The sequence below is a fragment of the Balaenoptera ricei genome, chromosome 11, assembly GCF_028023285.1.
Source record: "Balaenoptera ricei isolate mBalRic1 chromosome 11, mBalRic1.hap2, whole genome shotgun sequence".
Classification (NCBI taxonomy): Eukaryota; Metazoa; Chordata; class Mammalia; order Artiodactyla; family Balaenopteridae; genus Balaenoptera; species Balaenoptera ricei.
In genome coordinates, this window is record NC_082649.1 from 54734439 (window position 1) to 54755496 (window position 21058).

A 21058-nucleotide genomic window follows, 5' to 3' on the forward strand; every position below is an offset into this window, starting at 1 on the left:
GGGCAATAACAGATGTTTCTCCATGTGTGTGTATATAGATTTTTTTTTTAAAACACAGGATTAAACATCAGTGAGAGTAACACATCACACAACACAGGTGATTCCTCAAATAGGCTGATGTTTCTAACCCACAAAAGAAAACATTTTGATCTGGAATGTGAGAATAATTTGTTTTTAAAGGATCTAGAATCTCAGTGTTAGAAGTGATATTGAATGGTCTGAAATATAGAAACTATCTCTTGGTTAGGTTTTCTTTCATTTAATAATTTCTTAAATTTATGAAATACATTAAACACACACAGAAGCACAGAGACTAATTATAAGTAACACTCATGTACCCAACCCAAGATTAAATAAATCTTCCATTTCATCAGAATGGAAGATATACCAATTTCAGAGTTTATGTAATAATTGACAGAAAAACGTACAGTTTTCCATTTTCTCTAGATCTCATACTGTGACTTACAGATTCAGGATCTTCTTACAAGTTTTTATAAAAATGCTCAAGTTCTTAGATAACATTATGGTATCTGATGAAGTGAAGGGCAAGTATGGATAATACACAGTCTAGTGTTAGACAAAAATACCATACAGATAAAAATTACCATACTGGATCAAGCAACTAAAGATAAACTAAATACTGAAATTAAAAAGGCATAGCTCAAAGTAAGTTCAATTTTGATTAAATGTTAATTTAAAACTCACTCTCTGAAAGACAGCATCTGTGACTTACATTTCATTTTCATAAATAACCATATGAATCTGTAAAATATGTCATTTGTCTCTCTCTGTATCAGAGTTATTAAACTAAAGAACTGAATCAAGTGACTTATGAGATTCCTTTCCCTTCTTCTGAATCTAATATTTCGGAGAAAGACTTAAGAAATCAAGAATATTCTAAGAGCTCAGGTAAAAAAAATTAAGAAAATTGATTTAACTTATAACAAAGAGTAACCTAGTATTTGAGTAAACTGAGAAACCCAAAATAGATATGATTAACCCAAAATTAAATCAGAGAATTACGTAGCCATTTTCACATTAAGAGTGCTGCCAAAGAAGCAGCCTATTTTCAGAACTTAAAAGAATGAACAAAGGTATCATGTAGAATCCAAGAGCCATAAAATTTTTTAGGTGAATTAGAAAAGGAAGTTCTTACCATCCATCTTGTCAGAAGTATCCTCTGATGAAAGAGCAAGCAAAGAACGGAAGAAAACTTAGTATATTAGAAAAGGATTTTATAACCCCTGGAAAACATTATTTTTAAGAACACAGAATTCATAGCACACACGTATATATGAAGCTTGTTTTCAACTAAAACATAATAGGAGATTAAACGAGACGAGGTTTCTTTGTGAGATAAAGATACCAAAAAAAAAATTATATATATATAGAATTGAATTGACAATAAGTCTGATTTTCACTAGCCTATATAAGTTAGAGAAGCCCATGTCCCAACCTTGGACCCCTGCACCAACAGACAAACCCCTTGCTTGGGTCTGCTGAGTTTCTCATAATCTAAGAGTCACCTTGCCTTGCTTTCTCTTTTCCTCTATAGGCTAGAGCACACCTCCAAATTCTACTCTAAATTTAGCTGTCTCATCATTATCCTCTGTCTACCGTGTTGCTGCTTCCTCACCCCATCCTTTAGTACTTTCAGTCCCTTCAAGACCCGAAATATGGATAAATCTAACAACTAAATTGCTCTACCCCGCTACTTTGAGGTGCCCCAATAGAGAAAATTACAAAACCACGAAGTCATGCATACTGGCACTACTAGAAACTGGGGTAATTATCAGGCTTGACCTTTAGTGACTGTGCAGAAAAGTATTAATAAACCAGGCCTGATACTCTTAAGAAGAGCCTAGTTACAGGGCTAGCCCTTAGCTGGCCTTTGGGAATTTAGTTTTGGATCCTGATTATATCAATAAGGTTGTTTTGTGTGTTTGAGTGTTGGGGATGGGGTATTGAACTCCTGCTATACCAACTTGCCTGAATTGTTTTTGCAGACAATGTGATTTAGGGGAATACCTGTTATCTTTTTGGGAGTATGGAATTCTGGTAATTGTGGCTGGTTGTGCAGCACAGTGCTTGCATAACGACCGCCCTTTTACCCTCACCCTGGACTCTAAGTCTTAAGGAAGCTTCTCTGGACAGAAACACTATGCACATGTTCCACACTCATTGCTGGAGGAAGGAGCATGTTCTGTGCAGCCCGTCATTTTCGCCTCTGGGAGGGATAACTCTGAAAGCCTGTGCCTGGACTCCTCCAGACTACCGGATGAGTCTTTTTCCCTTGCTGATCCTGCTGTGTGTCCTTTTGCTATAATTAACCTCAGCCATGAGTACAGCTAACAGTCCTGTGAGTTCTTCTAGTGAGTTTCTAAATGTGTAGGTGGTTGCAGGAAGCCCAGAAGAGAGCCCCTCCTCTTGTACCTCCTCAACTGCTATTCCAAACCTCAAGCCACCTCTCAGACACCCTACTTTCTATTAGCTCAGTGTCCTGACTCTGACTCCTCAGACATGAAGACACAGCTACCTCCTGATGACATGGCTCTTGATGCTCGCCCGCCCAAAATATATCTGAATCTACCCCCTTCATTTCTTTCCCTTCTACGTCAGTGAAACTGATGACCCTTCCACATCCAAGGCTAACTAACTCCCCAGCTCTTCTCTATACATCCTATTCCTTATGTCTCTCATACGAACTTTGACTGTAACAATTTCCTTTCATTCTTCCATTTTTTACTTTTCCTTCTCTACTGATCCTACCATCTTAGTATACAAACATATTTAACTCCCTCAATTTTAAAAAACAAGAAGTTCATTAACCTTTAACAACGGATAATTCCTACAATCTTCTTTCATCTCTTCTCAACCGCTAAGCATAGGAATAATTTATACAGATTCTCCTTCCAACGTCTTCCTCAATCAACTGAAATCTGACTTCTGTCCACATGACTCCAACTGAAAACATTTATTTTCTTTTTCATTTAAGCAATCCCACAGGCCTAGTTGTTGAGAACAAATATTCATAAATATGCATAGATATGTCAAGGTTTCCTTAACAGAAATTCCTGTCTCCCATCATACCAAGCTTCCTCTTCAGGATAAAGTTTTCAAGGGTAAACCTCAAAACACTCATCATATCCCCATTGCCAAAGGATTCAGTACTTCAGTGGATGAAAAATCCTGTGGCAACTGCTTTAAGAAATGTATTGAGTTTAATATTGAAAGATTACAGTAAGAACAATTCTCTAATGACTTCCAAGTCTAATCTCAAGCACAGATCTCTCTCCTGAGTTCTCTGCCACTGTATGTAATTCTTTCTCATATACTACTATGCCTCCGAACACTTCCAGTTTGATGTCTCAGGGGTTTCAAACTCAAAATGCATAAAACTCAACAAGCTTTTAGCTGCTCATCCTTTAGCAACCTACCAATAGACTGAGAGACTCTTTCAATATAGAAGCATATATCTCTGGATCCATAAATGTTCAGCCATGATAAACAAGGCTCAAAGAGAAGAAAACAAGGAATACACAAGTCACATCTGTATAAGAAAGTTGAGGAAGGGGGAGGAGGGGGTTTAGAAAGAAAAAGGAAGGAAGGAAGGAAGGAAGGAAGGGGGGAGGGGGGAGGGAAGAAAAAGAAAAAAAGACATAGAAATAAAAGAATGAGAAAATCTATTCTCTAAGCCCTGGACAGAGGCACAGACAAGTATCTCATTGTGCCTGAGTGTGAACCTGGGCCAGATGAAGAAAAGAGGATAGATGGACACCTTTCCCTTCTGTAAAGAAGCAAACATGCCATTCAAACCTTAAAGAACCAAAAGAAACAAATTAAGCAATCTCATGGCACTATTATGACTTTCTTATGAAAAAAAAAAATTGCTGCTGGGAATTTCCTGGCAGTCTAGTGGTTAGGACTCCGTGCTTTCAGCCGAGGGCCTGGGTTCAATCCTTGGTTGGGGAACTAAGATCCCACAAGCTAAGTGGCATGTCCAAAAATTTTAAAAAAAGAATTGCTGCAAATGGCTTTCGAGTTCATTTTAAAACATTTCAAATTCAGTATTTTTTTCTGGTACTAAAAAATAATAGATACTAAATATAATGTTTTATTTTTAAGACTCAGGATGAATGTTTTATTTCTATTTGTTTTCCATTTTCCCCACTTAAAAAAATTAATGTATAATTCATGTACCATAAAATTTACTTTCATAGTATACAATTCAGTGTTTTTAATATATTCACAAGACTTAACAACCCTCATAAATATCTAATTCCAGAACATTTTCATCACCCCAAAAAGAAATCTTATACCCATTGATGTCATTCCCTATTTTCCTGACTCCCAACCCCTGGCAACAACTAATTTACTTTCTGTTTCTGTGGATTCACGTATTCTAGGCATTTCATGTAAATGGAATCATACAGTATGTGGCTGTTTGTGTCTAACTTTATAATGTTTTCGAGTTCCACTCCTCTTAGAGCATGCATTAGTATTTCACTTTTATGTAATGTGCTCCTTTTTAAGACTGAGTAATATTCTGCTTCATTGTATGCACATACCTGCCTAACCATTCACCAGCTGATGGACATTTGGGTTGTTTCCACTTTTTGGCTGTTATGAATAATGTTGCTAAGAACATTCATTTGTGTACATGTTTTAATGAGAACATATGTTTCACATGTCTTGGGTATACAGCTAGGAGTGGAACCGCTGGGCCACATGCTAACTCAATGTTTCACTTTTTGAGAAACTGCCAAACTGTTCCCATAGTGGCTCCACTTACATTCCAGGAGCAGTGTATGAGGGTTTCAATTTCTCCATATCCTCACCAGCATTTGTTATTGTCCATTCTTTGGATAATAGCCTAGCGGGTGTGAAGAGGTATCTCATTGTGCTTTTGATTTGCACTTCCCTAATGTCTAAGGACGTTGAGTATCTTTTCATGTGCTTTCATTGGCAATTTGTATATTCTCTTTAAAGAAATATGTATTCAAATCCTTTGCTTATTTTTAAATAGAATTGCCTTTTTGTTACTGAGTTATGAGTTCTTTATATACTTGAGATGTAAGTCCCTAATCAGATATGTGATTTGCAAATGTTTTCTCTCATTTTGTGTGTTGTCTTTTCACTTTCTTGATGGTGCCCTCTGAAGCACAATGTTTTTAATTTTGATGAAGTCCAATTTACCTAGCTTTTCTTTGGTTGCTTGTGTTTGGTGTAGTATCTAAGAGGTTATGAAGATTTACACCTGTGTTTTCTTCTAAGCATTTTATAGTTTTAGCTCTTACATTTGTGTTTTTTATCTATTTTGAGTTAATTTTTTGGATATGATATGAGGTAGGGGTCCAAATTCATTCCTTGGCCCCTGGCTATCGAGTTGTTCCAGCAACATTTGCTGAAAAGAATTCTTGCCTACTGCATGGTCTTGGCACCCTTGTTGGAAATCAACTGACCATAAATATATGGGATTATTTCTGGACTCTCAATTCTATTACATTGGTGTATATATCTATCTTTATGCCAGTACCACACAGACTTGATTACTGTAACTTTGAAGTAAATTTTGAAATTGGGAAGTGTGAGTACACCAAGTTCGGTCTTTTTCAAGATCGTTTTATCTATTCTGGAAACTTTGCTTTGTCATTTGGATTTTAGGAGCAGTTTGTCAATTTCTATAAAAAGGCAGCTGGACTTTTGATAGGGATTGCATTGGATCTGTATGTCAATTTCCCATCCTAATACTAAGTCTTTAAATAACCTGTGTGTCTTTCCATTTATTTAGAGCTTTAAATTCTTCTAACAATGTGTTGTAGTTTTTAGTGCACAAGTGTGAAATAAAACATATATATGCGCCCAATTCCTGGCACAGAGCTCCTAAAACCCTTGTAATTTCTCAAGTGGTAAGAGCACTTGGAGTACCTTTGTCTCTAATATTTGCTCGTTGACCCTGGTACCTGACAGCGTTCCTAAATCCCTTGGAATTTCCTCGGTGATAGGAGTGTCTTTTGTTCTAATAAGGCATTTCCTGGCGGTCTCCTCGACAGCCTCAGGATGGGGGATGGTCACCAGAAAGATGAAACCATGATTAAAGCTTGGAATTTTCAGCCCCATCCTCCATCCTCTGGGAAGAGGTGTGAGGCTGGAGACTAAGTTAATGATCAATTATGACTATGTGATGAAGCCTCCATAAAAATGCCAAAAGCACAAGATTCAGAGAGTTTCTGGGTTGGTGAACACACCCATATGCTGGGAGGGTGGCACACTGCAACTCCACAGGGAAAGAAGCTCTTGGGCTTGAGACCCTTCCAGACCTCGCCCCCTGTATCTCTTTATCCAGCTTTTCATTCATACCCTTTAATATCCTTTGTAATAAACCAGTAATCTAGTAAGTAGACTGTTTTCCCAAGATCTGTGAGCCACTCTAGCAAATTAATTTAACTCAAGGAGGGGGCAAGGGAACCTGTGACTTAGAGCCAGTTGGTCAGAAGCACAGGTAACAACCTGGACTTGCAACTGATGTCTGAGGTGTGGGTGAGTGGGGGCGGGGGTCATAACAGACTAAGCCCTTAACCTGTAAGGTCTGTGTTAACTATGGTGAGGGTCACAACTGAATTGAATTTTAGGACATCTAGGTGTTGTCTGAGAATTGCTTGATGCGAAAATCCCACACATCTCGTGTCAGCAATATTATGAGTGTAAGAGTAAAGGAGAAACATAAGAGTGGTTCATCCTAGAGAAGTCTTACACTTCTTTTGTTCTATCGATTCCTATATACAATGTATTATTCCTTTTGAGGCTATTATAATTGGAATTGCTTTTTTACTTTATTTTCAGATTGTTCATTGCTAGCATTTTAAAAAAATGGTTTATTATTATTTTTTCTGACTCCATCAACTATTTTTATTTTATTTTTTTCATACAGCCAGTTCTTATTAGTTATCTATCTTATACATATTGGTGTATATATGTCAATCCCAATCTCCCAACTCATCCCATCACCACCACGACCCCCGTCCCCCGCTTTCCCCCCTTGGTGTCCATACGTTTGTTCTCTACATCTGTGTCTCTATTTCTACCTTGCAAACTGGTTCATTTGTACCATTTTTCTAGATTCCACATATGAGTTCGTATACGATATTTGTTTTTCTCTTTCTGACTTACTTCACTCTGTATGAAAGTCTCTAGGTCCATCCACGTCTCTACAAATGACCCAATTTCGTTGCTTTTTATGGCTGAGTAATATTCCATCATATATATGTACCACATCTTCTTTATCCATTCGTCTGGCGATGGGCATTTAGGTTGCTTCCATGATCTGGCTATTGTAAACAGTGCTGCAGCAAACACTGGGGCGAATGTCTTTTTGAATTATGGTTTTCTCAGGGTATATGCCCAGTAGTGGGATTGCTGGGTCATATGGTAATTCTATTTTTAGTTTTTTAAGGAACCTCCATACTGTTCTCCATAGCGGCTGTATCAATTTACATTCCCATCAACAGTGCAAGAGGGTTCCCTTTTCTCCACACCCTCTCCAGCATTTGTTATTTGTAGATTTTCTGATGATGCCCATTCTAACCACTATGAGGTGATACCTCATTGTAGTTTTGATTTGCATTTTCTCTCATGATTAGTGATGTTGAGCAGCTTTTCATGTGCCTCTTGGCCATTTGTATGTCTTGCATGGAGAAATGCCTATTTAGGTCTTCTACCCATTTTCTGATTGGGCTGTTTGTTTTTTTAATATTGAGCTGCATGAGCAGTTTATGTATTTTGGAGATTAATCCTTTGTCCGGTGATTTATTTGCAAATATTTTCTCCCATTTTGAGGGTTGCCTTTTCGTCTTATTTACAGTTTCCTTTGCTGTGTAAAAGCTTTTAAATTTCATTAGGTCCCATTTGTCTATTTTTGTTTTTTATTTCCATTTCTCTAGGAGGTGGGTCAAAAAGGACCTTGCTGTGATTTATGTCATACAGTGTTCTGCCTATGTTTTCCTCTAAGAGTTTTATACTGTCCGGTATTACACTTAGGTCTTTAATCCATTTTGAGTTTATTTTTCTGTATGGTGTTAGGGAGTGTTCTGATTTCATTCTTTTATATGCAGCTGTCCAGTTTTCCCAGCACCACTTAGTGAAGAGACTGTCTTTTCTCCATTGTATATCCTTGCCTCCTTTGTCATAGATTAGTTGACCATAGGTGCATGGGTTTATCTCTGGGCTTTCTATCCTGCTCCATTGATCTATATTTGTTTTTGTCCCAGTACCATATTGTCTTGATGACTGTAGCTTTGTAGTATAGTCTGAAGTCAGGGAGTCTGATACCTCCAGCTCCGTTTTTTTCCCTCAAGATTGCTTTGCCTATTTGGGGTCTTTTGTGTCTCCATACAAATTTTAAGATGTTTTGTTCTAGTTCTGTAAAAAATGCCATTGGTAATTTGATAGGGATTGCACTGAATCCGTAGATTGCTTTGGGTAGTATAGTCATTTTCACAATATTGATTCTTCCAACCCAAGAACATGGTATATCTCTCCATGTGTTTGCATCATTTTTGATATCTTTATCGGTGTCTTATAGTTTTCTGGGTACAGGTCTTTTACCTCCTTAGGTAAGTTTATTACTAGGTATTTTATTCTTTTTGTTGCAGTGGTGAATGGGATTGTTTCCTTAATTTCTCTTTTGATCTTTCGTTGTTAGAGTATAGCAATGCAAGAGATTTCTGTGCGTTAATTTTGTATCCTGCAACTTTACCAAATTCATTGATTAGCTCTAGTAGTGTTCTGGTGGCACCTTCAGGATTCTCTATGTATAGTATCACGTCATGTCATCTGCAAACAGTGACAGTTTTACTTCTTCTTTTCCAATTTGTATTCCTTTTATTTCTTTTTCTTCTCTGACTGCCGTGGCTAGGACTTCCAAAACTATGCTGAATAAGAGTGGTGAGAGTGGACATCCTGGTCTTGCTCCTGATCTTAGAGGAAATGCTTTCAGTTTTTCACCATTGAGAATGATGTTTGCTGTGGGTTTGTCGTATACGGCCTTTATTATGTTGAGGTAGGTTCCCTCTATGCCCACTTTCTGGAGAATTTTTATCATAAATGGGTGTTAAATTTTGTCAAAAGCTTTTTCTGCATCTATTGAGATGATCATATAGTTTCTATTCTTCAATTTGTTAATATGGTGTATCACATTGATTGATTTGCGTACATTGAAGAATCATTGCATCCCTGGGATAAATCCCACTTGATCATGGTGTATGATCCTTTTAATGTGTTGTTGGATTCTGTTTGCGTGTATTTTGTTGAGGACTTTTGCATCTATATTCATCAGTGATATTGCCCTGTAGTTTTCTCTTTTTGTGACATCTTTCTCTGGTTTTGGTATCAGGGTGATGGCCTCGTAGAATGAGTTTGGGAGTGTTCCTTCCTCTGCAATTTTTGGGAAGAGTTTGAGAAGGATGGGTGTTAGCTCTCCTCTAAATGTTTCATAGAATTCACCTGTGAAGCCAACTGGTCCTGGACTTTTGTTTGTTGGAAGATTTTAAATCACAGTTTCAATTTCATTACTTGTGATTGGTCTGTTCATATTTTCTATTTCTTTCTTGTTCAGTCTTGGAAGGTTATACCTTTCTAAGAATTTGTCCATTTCTTCCAGGTTGTCCATTTGACTGGCATAGAGTTGCTTGTAGCAGTCTCTTAGGATGCTTTGTATTCCTGCAGTGTCTGCTGTACCTTCTCTTTTTTCATTTCTAATTTTATTGATTTGAGTCCTCTCCCTCTTCTTCTTGATGAATCTGGCTAAAAGTTTATCAGTCCTGTTTATCTTCTCAAAGAACCAGCTTTTAGTTTTATTGATCTTTGTTATTGTTCTCTTTGTTTCTATTTCATTTACTTCTGCTCTGATCTTTACGATTTCTTTCCTTCTAATAACCTTGGATTTTGTTTGTTCTTCTTTCTCTAGTTCCTTTAGGTGTAAGGTTAGATTGTTTATTTGAGATTTTTCTTGTTTCTTGAGGTAGGATTATATTGCTATAAACATCCAATAGGTTTTGGATTATCATGTTTTCGTTGTCATTTGTCTCTAGGTATTTTTTGATTTCCTCTTTGATTTATTCAGGGATCTCTTGCTTATTTAGTATTGTTTAGCCTCCATGTGTTTTGTGTTTTTCACGTTTTTTTAACTGTAATTTATTTCTACTCTCATTGTAGCGTTGTGGTTGGAAAAGATGCTTGATATGATTTCAATTTTCTTAAATTTACTGAGGCTTGATTTGTGACCCAAGATGTGATCTATCCTGGAGAATGTCCTGTGTGCACTTGAGAAGAAAGTGTAATCTGCTGTTTTCAGATGGAATGTCCTATGAATATCTATTAAATCTATCTGGCCTATTGTGTCATTTAAAGCTTGTGTTTCCTGATTAATTTTCTGTCTGGATGATCTGTCCACTGGTGTAAGTGAGGTGTTAAAAGTCCCCCACTATTATTGTGTTACTGTCGATTTCCTCTTTTATAGCTGTTAGCCTTTGCCTTATGTATTGAGATGTGCCTATGCTGGGTGGGTATATAATTGTTATAGCTTCTTCTTGGATTGATCTCTTGATCATTATGTAGTGTCCTTCCTTGTCTCTTGTAACAGTCTTTATTTTAAAGTCTATTTTATCTGATATGAGTATTGCTACTCCAGCTTCCTTTTGATTTCCATTTGCATGGAATATCTTTCTTCATCCCCTCACTTTCAGTCTGTATGTGTCCCTAGGTCTGAAGTGGGTCTCTTTTAGACAGCATATATATGGGTCTTGTTTTTGTATCCATTCAGTGAGGCTGTGTCTTTTGGTTGGAGCATTTAATCCATTAATATTTAAGGTATTTATCGATATGTATGTTTCTATTACCATTTTCTTAATTGTTTTGGGTTTGTTTGGTAGGTCCTTTTCTTCTCTTGTGTTTCCCACTTAGAGAAGCTAAGCTCCTTTAGCATTTGCTGTAGAGCTGGTTTCATTGTGCTGAATCCTCTTAGCTTTTGCTCGATTTCTCTGTCAAATCTGAATGAGATCCTTGTCAGGTAGAGTAATCTTGGTTGTAGGTTCTTCCCTTTCATGACTTTAAATATATTGTGCCACTCCCTTCTGGCTTGTAGAGTTTCTGCTGAGGAATCAGCTGTTAACCTTACGGGAGTTCCCTTGTATGTTAATTGTTGTTTTTCCCTGGTTGCCTTTAATAATTTTTCTTTGTCTTTAATTTTTGTCAATTTGATTACTATGTGTCTTGGCATGTTTCTCCTTGAGTTTCTCCTGCCTGGGACACTCTGCACTTCCTAGACTTGGGTGGCTATTTCCTTTCCCATGTTAGGGAAGTTTTTGACTATAATCTCTTCAAATATTTTCTCAGGTCCCTTCTTTCTCTCTTCTCCTTCTGGGACCCCTATAATGTGAATGTTGGTGCATTAAATGTTGTCCCAGAGGTCTCTTAGGCTGTCTTCATTGCTTTTGATTCTTTTTTCTTATTCTGGTCCATGGCAGTGAATTCCACCATTCTGCCTTACAGATCACTTATCCATTCTTCTGCCTCAGTTATTCTGCTATTGATTCCTTCTAGTGTATTTTTCATTTCAGTTATTTTATTGTTCATCTCTGTTTGGTTGTTCTTTAATTCTTCTAGGTGTTTGTTCTTTAATTCTTCTAGGTCTTTGTTAAACATTTCTTGCATCTTCTCGATCCTTGCCTCCATTCTTTTTTCCGAGGTCCTGGATCATCTTCACTATCATTATTCTGAATTCTTTTTCTGGAAGGTTGCCTATCTCCACTTCATTTAATTGTTTTTCTGGGGTTTTACCTTGTTCCTTCATCTGGTTCATAGTCCTCTGCCTTTTCATTTTGTTTATCTTTCTGTGAATGTGGTTTTCATTCCACAGGCTGCAGGATTGTAGTTCTTCTTGCTTCTGCTGTCTGCCCTCTGGTGGATAAGGCTATCTAAGAGGCTTGTGCAATCATGTATATACACATATCTATAAATATTTCTCTCTCTCTTAAGCTCAGTGTAAGTTCTTAGTGATGTCTTCAACTTTAGTCCATTTCCACATGGATCATTCTAGCCTTCTCTTGCTCATCTGTAACCTCCAACTCCAACCGTGGGAAAACGGGCTCCCACCATCTGCCATCCATTTACTTAATTCTTCAATTCCAGTACACATGTATTATGTTACATGCTTCCATGGAAACAACTTTATCAACTGAAATACACTGCTTTTGTGCATTTGCCTTACAGATTCCACTAATTTCCAGAGTTACTTAGGTCAGCATCTTTTCCCCCTATCCACCTCAGTGAGATTGTTTCATACATTTGTAATACAGTTAGATTCCTTTGTCATATAGTTAGATTTATTTGTCATTACATCCTGGGATGCTCCAACTACCTAAGTGATGTTTTTATTAAAAAATTTCTCATACATTAAGGTTCACTCTTTCTGCTGTAAAGTTCTATTGGTTTTGATAAATGCATCGTGTCATGTATCTACCAATACAGTATCATACTGCATATTTTCACCAAGCTAAACAATCCCCTCTGCCTTACCTATTCAACCTTCCTCTATCACTCTGCCCCCCAGTCCTGGCAAACACTGATCTGTTTATCTTCTGTAGAGTTTTGGCTTTTCCAGAAAGTCATATAAATGTAATCAAACAGTATATAACCCTGGCAGACAGGCTTCTTTCATTTAGAACATGGGTTTACGGTTTATTCATTTCTTTGCCTGATTTAATAGCTCATTCCTTTTTATCACTGAATAATATTCCATTACATGGATGTACCACAGTTTGTTTATCAATTGACCTACTAAAGGACATCTTGGTTGCTTCTAGTTTTGGTGATTATGAATAAAGCTGCTATGAACGTTTAAAAAAAAAAAAAAAAGAGGCTTGTGCCAGCTTCCTGATGGGAAGGGCTGGAGGTGGGTAGAGCTGGGTGTTGCTCTGGTGGGCAGAGCTCAGTAAAACTTTAATCTGCTTGTCTGCTGATGGGTGGGGCTGAGTTCCCTCCCTGTTGGTTGTTTGGCCTGAGATGACCCAGCACTGGAGGCTAAAGGCTCTTTGGTGGGGCTAATGGCGGACTCCAGGAGGGCTCATGCCAAAGAGTACTTCCCAGAACTTCTGCTGCCAGTGTCCTTGTCCCTGCAGTGAGCCACAGCCACCCCCCGCCTCTGCAGGAGACCCCACAACACTAGCAGGTAGGTCTGGTTAAGTCTCCTATGGGGTCCCTGCTCCTTCCCCTGGATCCTGATGCACACACTACTTTGTGTGTGCCCTCCAAGAGTGGAGTCTCTGTTTCCCCCAGTCCTGTCGAAGTCCTGCAATCAAATCCCGCTAGCCTTCAAAGTCTGTTTCTCTGGGAATTCCTCCTCCCTTTGCTGGACCCCCAGGTTGGGAAGGCTGACTTGGGGCTGAGAACCTTCACTCCAGTGGGTGGACTTCTGTGGTATAATTGTTCTCCAGTTTGTGAGTCAACCACCAAGTGGTTATGGGATTTGATTTTATTGTGATTGTGCCCCTCCTACCATCTCACTGCGGCTTCTCCTTTGTCTTTGGATGTGGGGTATCTTTCTGGTGAGTTCCAGTGTCTTCCTGTCGATTACTGTTCAGAAGTTATTTGTGATTCTGGTGCTCTCACAAGAGGGAATGAGCAGACGACCTTCTACTCCACCATCTTCTATTTATTTATTTTATTTATTTTTGGCTGTGTCGGGTCTTAGTTGTGGCACATGGGATCTTCATTGAGGCATGTGGGATCTTTCGTTGTGGTGCGCGGGCATCTCTCTAGTTGTGCCACATGGGATCTTCATTGAAGCATATGGGATCTTTCGTTGTGGTGTGCGGGCTTCTCTCTAGTTGTGGTGTGCAGGTTTTCTCTTCTCTAGTTGTGGCGCGCAGGCTCCAGGGTGAGTGGGCTCTGTAGTTGTGGCATGCAGGCTTAGTTGCCCCACGGCATGTGGGATCTTAGTTCCCTGAACAGGGATTGAACCAGTGTCCACTGCATTGTAAGGCGGATTCTATACCACTGGACTACTAGGGCAGTCCCTCATTGCTAGCATTTAGAAATACAATTGATTTTTCCATATTGATCTTATCTTCGGTAACTCTGCTGAACTATTAATAAGCTCTAATCGTTTTTCTGTGAATTTCCTAGGATTTTCTATATATAAGGCCATGTTTTCTACAAATAGTTTCAGTTCTTTTCCAATATGGATACCTTTTATTTCTTTTTCTGGCCTAACTGACCTGGCTAGAACTTCCATGCTAATGCTGTTAGGAAGGGCAAGAGTGGACATCCTTATCTTGTTCCTGATGTTGGGTGAAGCATCCAGTCTTTCATCATGACGTATATACCACCTGTGGATTTTTCACAGATGTTCTTTATCAGGTTCAGAAAGTTCCCTTCTATACTAGTTTGTTGAGTATTTTTATCATGAGAGGGTGTTGGAATTTGTCAAATGCCTGTTCTGTATCTACTAAGATGATCATGTGATTTTTGTCCTTTATTTTACTATATGGTATATTATATTGATTAGTTTTCATATATTGAAATAATAATGCATTTCCAGGAAGGTAATGTTTCTACCACAGAAAAGTTTTATGAAAATTAAAAGCACTAATCAACCCACTGTTGACATCTTTGTAAACATCTCTGTCCAGTCTTATATATAAGAATGTTCATGAATATTATTCATAATAATAAAAAACCAGGAAACAACCAAGATGCCCACTAACAGTAGAACAGAAAACTAAATTGTGATATATTCATACAATAGAATATTGTACATAGAAATATAAATAAATGAACTTTAGCTACATGCAACAACATAGATGAATCTTAACAAAAAAACAAACAAAAAAACCCATCTTTGTCCAGTCTTTTATCTGTGTATAATTTTATACAAAATAATGAAAGTATCACACATTGTTTGGTAGGCCGTATCATTTGATCTTTGCTAAAAATATGACTTGTTGGGGCTTCCCTGGTGGCACAGTGGTTAAGGATCCACCTGCCAATGCAGGGGACATGGATTTGATCCCTGGTCCAGGAAGATCCTACATGCCATGGAGCAACTAAGCCTGTGCACCACAACTACTGAGCCTGAGCTCTAGAGCCCTCGAGCCACAACTACTGAGCTCACGCACCACAACTACTGAAGCCCGAACGCTCTAGGGCCAGCATGCCGCAACTACTGAGTCCGCACGCAGCAGCAAAGACCCAATGCAGCCAAAAATAAATAAAATTTTTTTAAAAATTAAAAAAATATGACTTGTTAATGGCTGCATAGAATCTGTAAGGATATATCATAACTTAATCACTCCCTCTTTGTTACACATCAAGGTTGAATCTAATACATCTATTTTTAGAAACATAATGAATATTCCTTTTATTTCTTGGCATAATTATCTATAAACATTGAATTCCTGGCTCAAAACTCTCAACATTTAAAAAACCTTCATGGGTATTATTAAAATGCCACTCAGATAAAGTATATTCCATGATTACTTCACATCAGCACTTTTAAACACATTCTTTATGAATAGTAGGCACTAACCTTAACTTTCTTGTTGCATTTACAGGTCTTTCAGTTTGCATTTGTTTGATTACAGTGGAGGTCCAACATCTGTTTGGGGGTTTTGGGGGCAATTTTGAAATATGCTTTTCTCGATATATGTAAAAATTTTTTCTATAAAAATAAGCTCATCTATTTCTCATAGACTTATAAAACTTGTTGACATTTTAGCTTTTTTTGTAGTATTGGCAAAATTTTTTTCCCTTTTAATTTTCAGTCACTTGATTTTATATTTTCACACTTAAGATTTCAATCCTAACAGATTTTCCCTCATGGTTTTCTGGCTCTTTATGCTTAGAAATTTCTTCTCCAATCTGAGATTACATGAATACTCAACTACTATGTTTTTGTCAAGATGCTTTATATTTTTGTTCAACTTCTTAAGTCATCTGGAATAAATTTTTATACGGTATGAAACATGGTTCTAACTTAATTTTGTACCAAATTGTAAGCCATGTGTCTAAACACCATTTACTGTATAATTTATGCTTTCTTCATTGAATGCAGCTATGCCACCTTTATTATGTACCACATTCACACCTAGAATCTCTGCACTTCCTATTGTGTTCCAATGATCTGCCTGCCTAGTGTTCCATGAGTACTACCCAAGAGAAAGAAAAATGAAGCACAAAACAGAGATAAATAATATGGATAACCAACTTCAAACTTTTAGGGTTGATGGATATAAAAAACAAACTCTGAATAGCTTTGGGAATATATGTTTAAGCTTTTTTTTTTTTTAACATCTTTATTGGAGTATAATTGCTTTGCAATGGTGTGTTAGTTTCTGCTGTATAATAAAGTGAATCAGCTATATGCATACGTATACCCCCATGTCCCCTCCCTCCTGCGTCTCCCTCTCATCCTCCTTATCCCACCCCTCTAGGTGGTAGCAAAGCACTGAGCTGATCTCCCTGCGCTATGCGGCTGCTTCCCACTAGCTATCTGTTTTACATTTGGTAGTGTACATATGTCAATGATATTCTCTTACTTCGTCCTGGCTTACCCTTCCCCCTCCCTGTGTCCTCAAGCCCATTGTCTACGTCTCTGTCTTTATTCCTGTCCTGCCCCTAGGTTCATCAGGACCATGTTTTTTTTAGATTCCATATATATGTGTTAGCGTACGGTATTTGTTTTTCTCTTTCTGACTTACTTCACTCTGTATGACAGACTCTAGGTCCATCCACCTCACTACAAATAACTCAATTTCGTTTCTTTTTATGGCTGAGTAATATTCCATTGTATATATGTGCCACATCTTCTTTAACCATTCATATGTTGATGGACACTTAGGTTGCTTCCATGTCCTGGCTATTGTAAACAGTGCTGCAATGAACACTGTGGTACATGACTCTTTTTGAATTATGGTTTTCTCAGGGTATATGCCCAGTAGTGGGATTGCTGGGTCGTATGGTAGTTCTATTTTTAGATTTTTAAGGAACCTCCATACTGTTCTCCACAGTGGCTGTATCAATTTACATTCCCACCAACAGTGCAAGAGCATTCCCTTTTCTCCACACCCTCTCCAGCATTTATTGCTTGTAGATTTTTTGATGATGGCCATTCTGACTGGTGTGAGGTGATACCTCATTGTAGTTTTGATTTGCATTTCTCTAATGATTAGTGATGTTGAGCATCTTTTCATGTGTTTGTTGGCAATCTGTATATCTTCTTTGGAGAAATGTCTATTTAGGTCTTCTGCCCATTTTTGCATTGGGTTGTTTTTTTGTTATTGAGCTGCATGAGTTGCTTGTATATTTTGGAGACAAATCCTTTGTCAGTTGTTTCGTTTGCAAATATTTTCTCCCATTCTGAGGGTTGTCTTTTCATCTTTTTTATGGTTTCCTTTGCTGTGCAAAAGCTTTTAAGTTTCATTAGGTCCGACTTGTTTATTTTTGTTTTTATTTCCATTTCTCTACGAGGTGGGTCAAAAAGGATCTTGCTGTGATGGATGTCATAGAGTGTTCTGCCTATGTTTTTTTCCTCTAAGAGTTTTATAGTGTCTGGCCTACATTTAGGTCTTTAATCCATTTTTGAGTTTATTTTTGTGTATGGTGTTAGGGAGTGTTCCAATTTCGTTCTTTTACATGTAGCTGTCCAGTTTTCCCAGCACCACTTATTGAAGAGGCTGTCTTTTCTCCATTGTATATTCTTGCCTCCTTTATATAAAAATAAGGTGACCATATGTGCGTGGGTTTATCTCTGGGCTTTTTATCCTGTTCCACTGATCTATATTTCTGTTTTTGTGCCAGGACAATAGTGTCTTGATTACTGTAGCTTTGTAGTATACTCTGAAGTACAGGAGCCTGATTCCTCCAGCTCCGTTTTTCTTTCTCAAGATTGCTTTGGCTATTCGGGGTCCTTTGTGTTTCCATGCAAATTGTGAAATTTTTTGTTCTAGTTCTGTGGAAAATGCCATTGGTAGTTTGATAGGGATTGCACTGAATCTGTAGATTGCTTTGGGTAGTATAGTCATTTTCACAATGTTGATTCTTCCAATCCAAGAACGTGGTATATCTCTCCATCTGTTTGTACCATCTTTAATTTCTTTCATCAGTGTCATAGTTTTCTGCTTACAGGTCTTTTGTCTCCTTAGGTGGGTTTATTCCTAGGTATTTTATTTATGTTTAAGCTTTGACTATGATTCAGCTTTGCGGTTTTCCCATATTTCCAAAAGGCTTTATCTTCTTGGTAAGGGAACTGATGTAGGAGAAAGAGAATGGAGAAGCTGGGTACAAGACCAAACTCCCTTAGTATCCAGCAGTTGGATGTGGCTGTAGTGCAGAACTTTGAATATTCTATAGGCAAATCATGGAATAAAGAATTGTTCCTTTGATTAAGATAATTAGGAGAACAACAGGTGGAAAAGTAGAAACAAGGTACTTCAGATACCTCAGAACTACACTGCAAGGACAGAATCATATAAAACATATGGACTATCCTTAACTAGCAAGAATGAAATAGAAATGATAAAGATATTACCATCATCAATCACTGAAATTGATGATGATTCACTGCTTCCCTGAGACCAGGGAGAAAATGTTGTACAATTTCCCACAGTTAGCTGTCTTACCTAGTGATGCGTAGGAACCTGGATTCAGGGCACCTGCACCTAACCGCCCACTTCGTACAGCCTGCCCAGCAGCATGATGTGCCTTGGCACCAGCAGCAGCATTTACATCAATATCACTTCGTGAACGCTGTAGGCTTCCTGGAAGGGAACTAGCTTTGCTGCTGCCTGCTGATACTATGAAAAACAAAGGAAAGGTAACCTATATTATTTCAATCACTGCAAACGGCACAAAAATTATATAAACTTGAAATCACCATGAGATAATCCATGATGACAAATGGTCAAAAAGGAAGTAGTGGCCAAATGGATACTAGAAAGTACTTTAGATTATTTTAAAATCAGAATGCCTCAGTTTCAATGCTGTCACAACTAATTCTTCTTGGACAATTTTCTCAATATTTCTCTGCCTCATTTTCCCCTTTCATAAAATGGGAAAAATAACTATACTTTGTAAAGTTCATAGGACTGTTTTATAGATGAAAGGATGATGTTTATGATTGATTCATGAAAATGAAGCACTGTTACAAGATAAATAGATGACGGCAGGGCTATTTTTTAACTATAAGAATAATGCAAGTAGAACTAGCCTGGGGGTAGAATAATTCAGAAAATAATGCAGGTTCTGCCACTCTTAGGTAATGCCAATTAAGTCATTAAATTTCTGGTCTTTAGTTTTCCAGTTTTAATGAGGAGTTTTATAAACTCTGAGTTATGACCCATTAATAGGCTGTGAAATCAACTAAATGGGTCATGACAGCATTTTAAAGAAATGAAACACAGTAGACAAGAGAATGCATCACAAGTAAGGGTAAGCAGGCTTCCTGGAACTTTGGATTATACTATATATGTATATTTATATACAATATACTACACAGCATATGTATATTGTATATATATAATTATATACACTACATTGTATATATGACATGTAGTATATGTATATGGTATACAAACACAGGTACAGTATTAGGTGTGGTATTTACTATGTAAAATGATTTTCTCATTGTGGGTCATATTAAAACAGTTTCAAAGCTACTGCTTTTAACTGTTTAGCTTTAAAGCTGTTCTAATGTGCTTTTAAAACTTTTAAAGTGTAACTTTGTGTTTTAAACTTTTCAACCCTTGATGTGACCCAGAGTGAGAATATCTTTTTACATAGTAACTTTTACTTTATTTATAGTCACTTTTACTCTATTAAGTAAAATATGCTATGACTCTTAGTTAAAAAGGCAATTTACCTCTTCCAGCAACAGTTGATGGGTTTGCTGTAGACCATTTGGAAGAAAAAGGGCGGCTGCAAGGTAAAAAGAAATACTTTTAGTAAGATGACATAATTTAATCACTCCTCTGACAAAAATTAATGAAATACCATTGAGTTTTCCGAAGAGTTGAGACGTATTTCTGATTTCAATTTTCCTTTTACAAATCACTTTAGAACAGTTGTTGTCATATATCAATGGTATCTAAGTTAGCTGTGAAGCAAAAATGAAATAACTAGCATTGAATAAAGACTGTAAGCTCTATAGAAACAGGGAGCAGGTTGCTGTTGTCCACTCTGGTCCTCAGCACACACTACCACAGGGAACTCAATAATAGCACTCTCCAACACTTCTATTCTGAGATATTTTACTTAGAAGGAGAGAAAGGTAGTATTATTGCTAGTATACAGGGAATTCAGTGTAACCAAGGCCTGTCTCACCGAAGTCATAATGGTTGTGGCCATTGGTAACTCGTGCAGTTACCCTGTAGGTATAACACCATCTATAGCAGTTCTATTAAGTGTTACTGCATGGGGCAACAGAAGCAAAGCTAAGGACTACTGTTGAGGATAACATGTATGATTAGAAAGCAAAACACCTAGAATCAACTCAAAGAATCCACTGCCTCCTTTAATATCTTTTTTGATTATTTATCTTTAATTACTATGGTACTCTGAAGCCCATAAATAAATATCTAAGTATGTGAGAGAGTCTGGAAAGTATATCTATTTATGTATCTATCTATCTATCTGCCACGCTGTGTGGCTTGTGGGAGTTTTAGTTCCCTGACCAGGGATTGAACCCAGGCCCTCGGCAGTGAGAGCATGGAGTCCTAACCACTGGACCGCCAGGGAATTCCCTGTCTACAAATTTTAAAGGTAAGGGGAAGAGAGGTTAATGACAGAGTGTTGAAAAACATTCTTTAAGTTATTATTATCAAATGGTAAATTTGGTAGTTGGTTATTAAACCCAGTATTATATTATTTTTATAATTGTCCCCTAAAATTGTTACTCTAATAGGTTGAGGCAGACCACTTCAAGTCCACAGATTTTAAAGTTGTTTGTTTATGTTTAAAGATGTTCTACTAGAGTAAGAAAATATCTTGTTTAGATCCTTGCTATTCA

At 37.4% G+C, this 21058-nt stretch overlaps 1 protein-coding gene across 19 annotated transcripts in view; it reads right to left on the reverse strand.

Moving 5' to 3' along the window:
- CLASP2 (cytoplasmic linker associated protein 2) overlaps positions 1–21058 on the reverse strand; it is a 178236-nt gene that overhangs the window by 67060 nt on the left and 90118 nt on the right. For 13 of the 19 annotated variants that reach the window (XM_059939103.1, XM_059939099.1, XM_059939100.1 and 10 more), the window contains 3 exons: positions 19913–19968; positions 18675–18848; positions 1157–1180 (listed from right to left, as the gene is read on the reverse strand). In XM_059939103.1, coding sequence (XP_059795086.1) covers positions 1157–1180; positions 18675–18848; positions 19913–19968 — 254 coding nt within the window. The remainder of the gene's footprint in view (positions 1–1156; positions 1181–18674; positions 18849–19912; positions 19969–21058) is intronic. The other 6 variants (XM_059939097.1, XM_059939104.1, XM_059939101.1 and 3 more) reach the window with 1 other exon arrangement.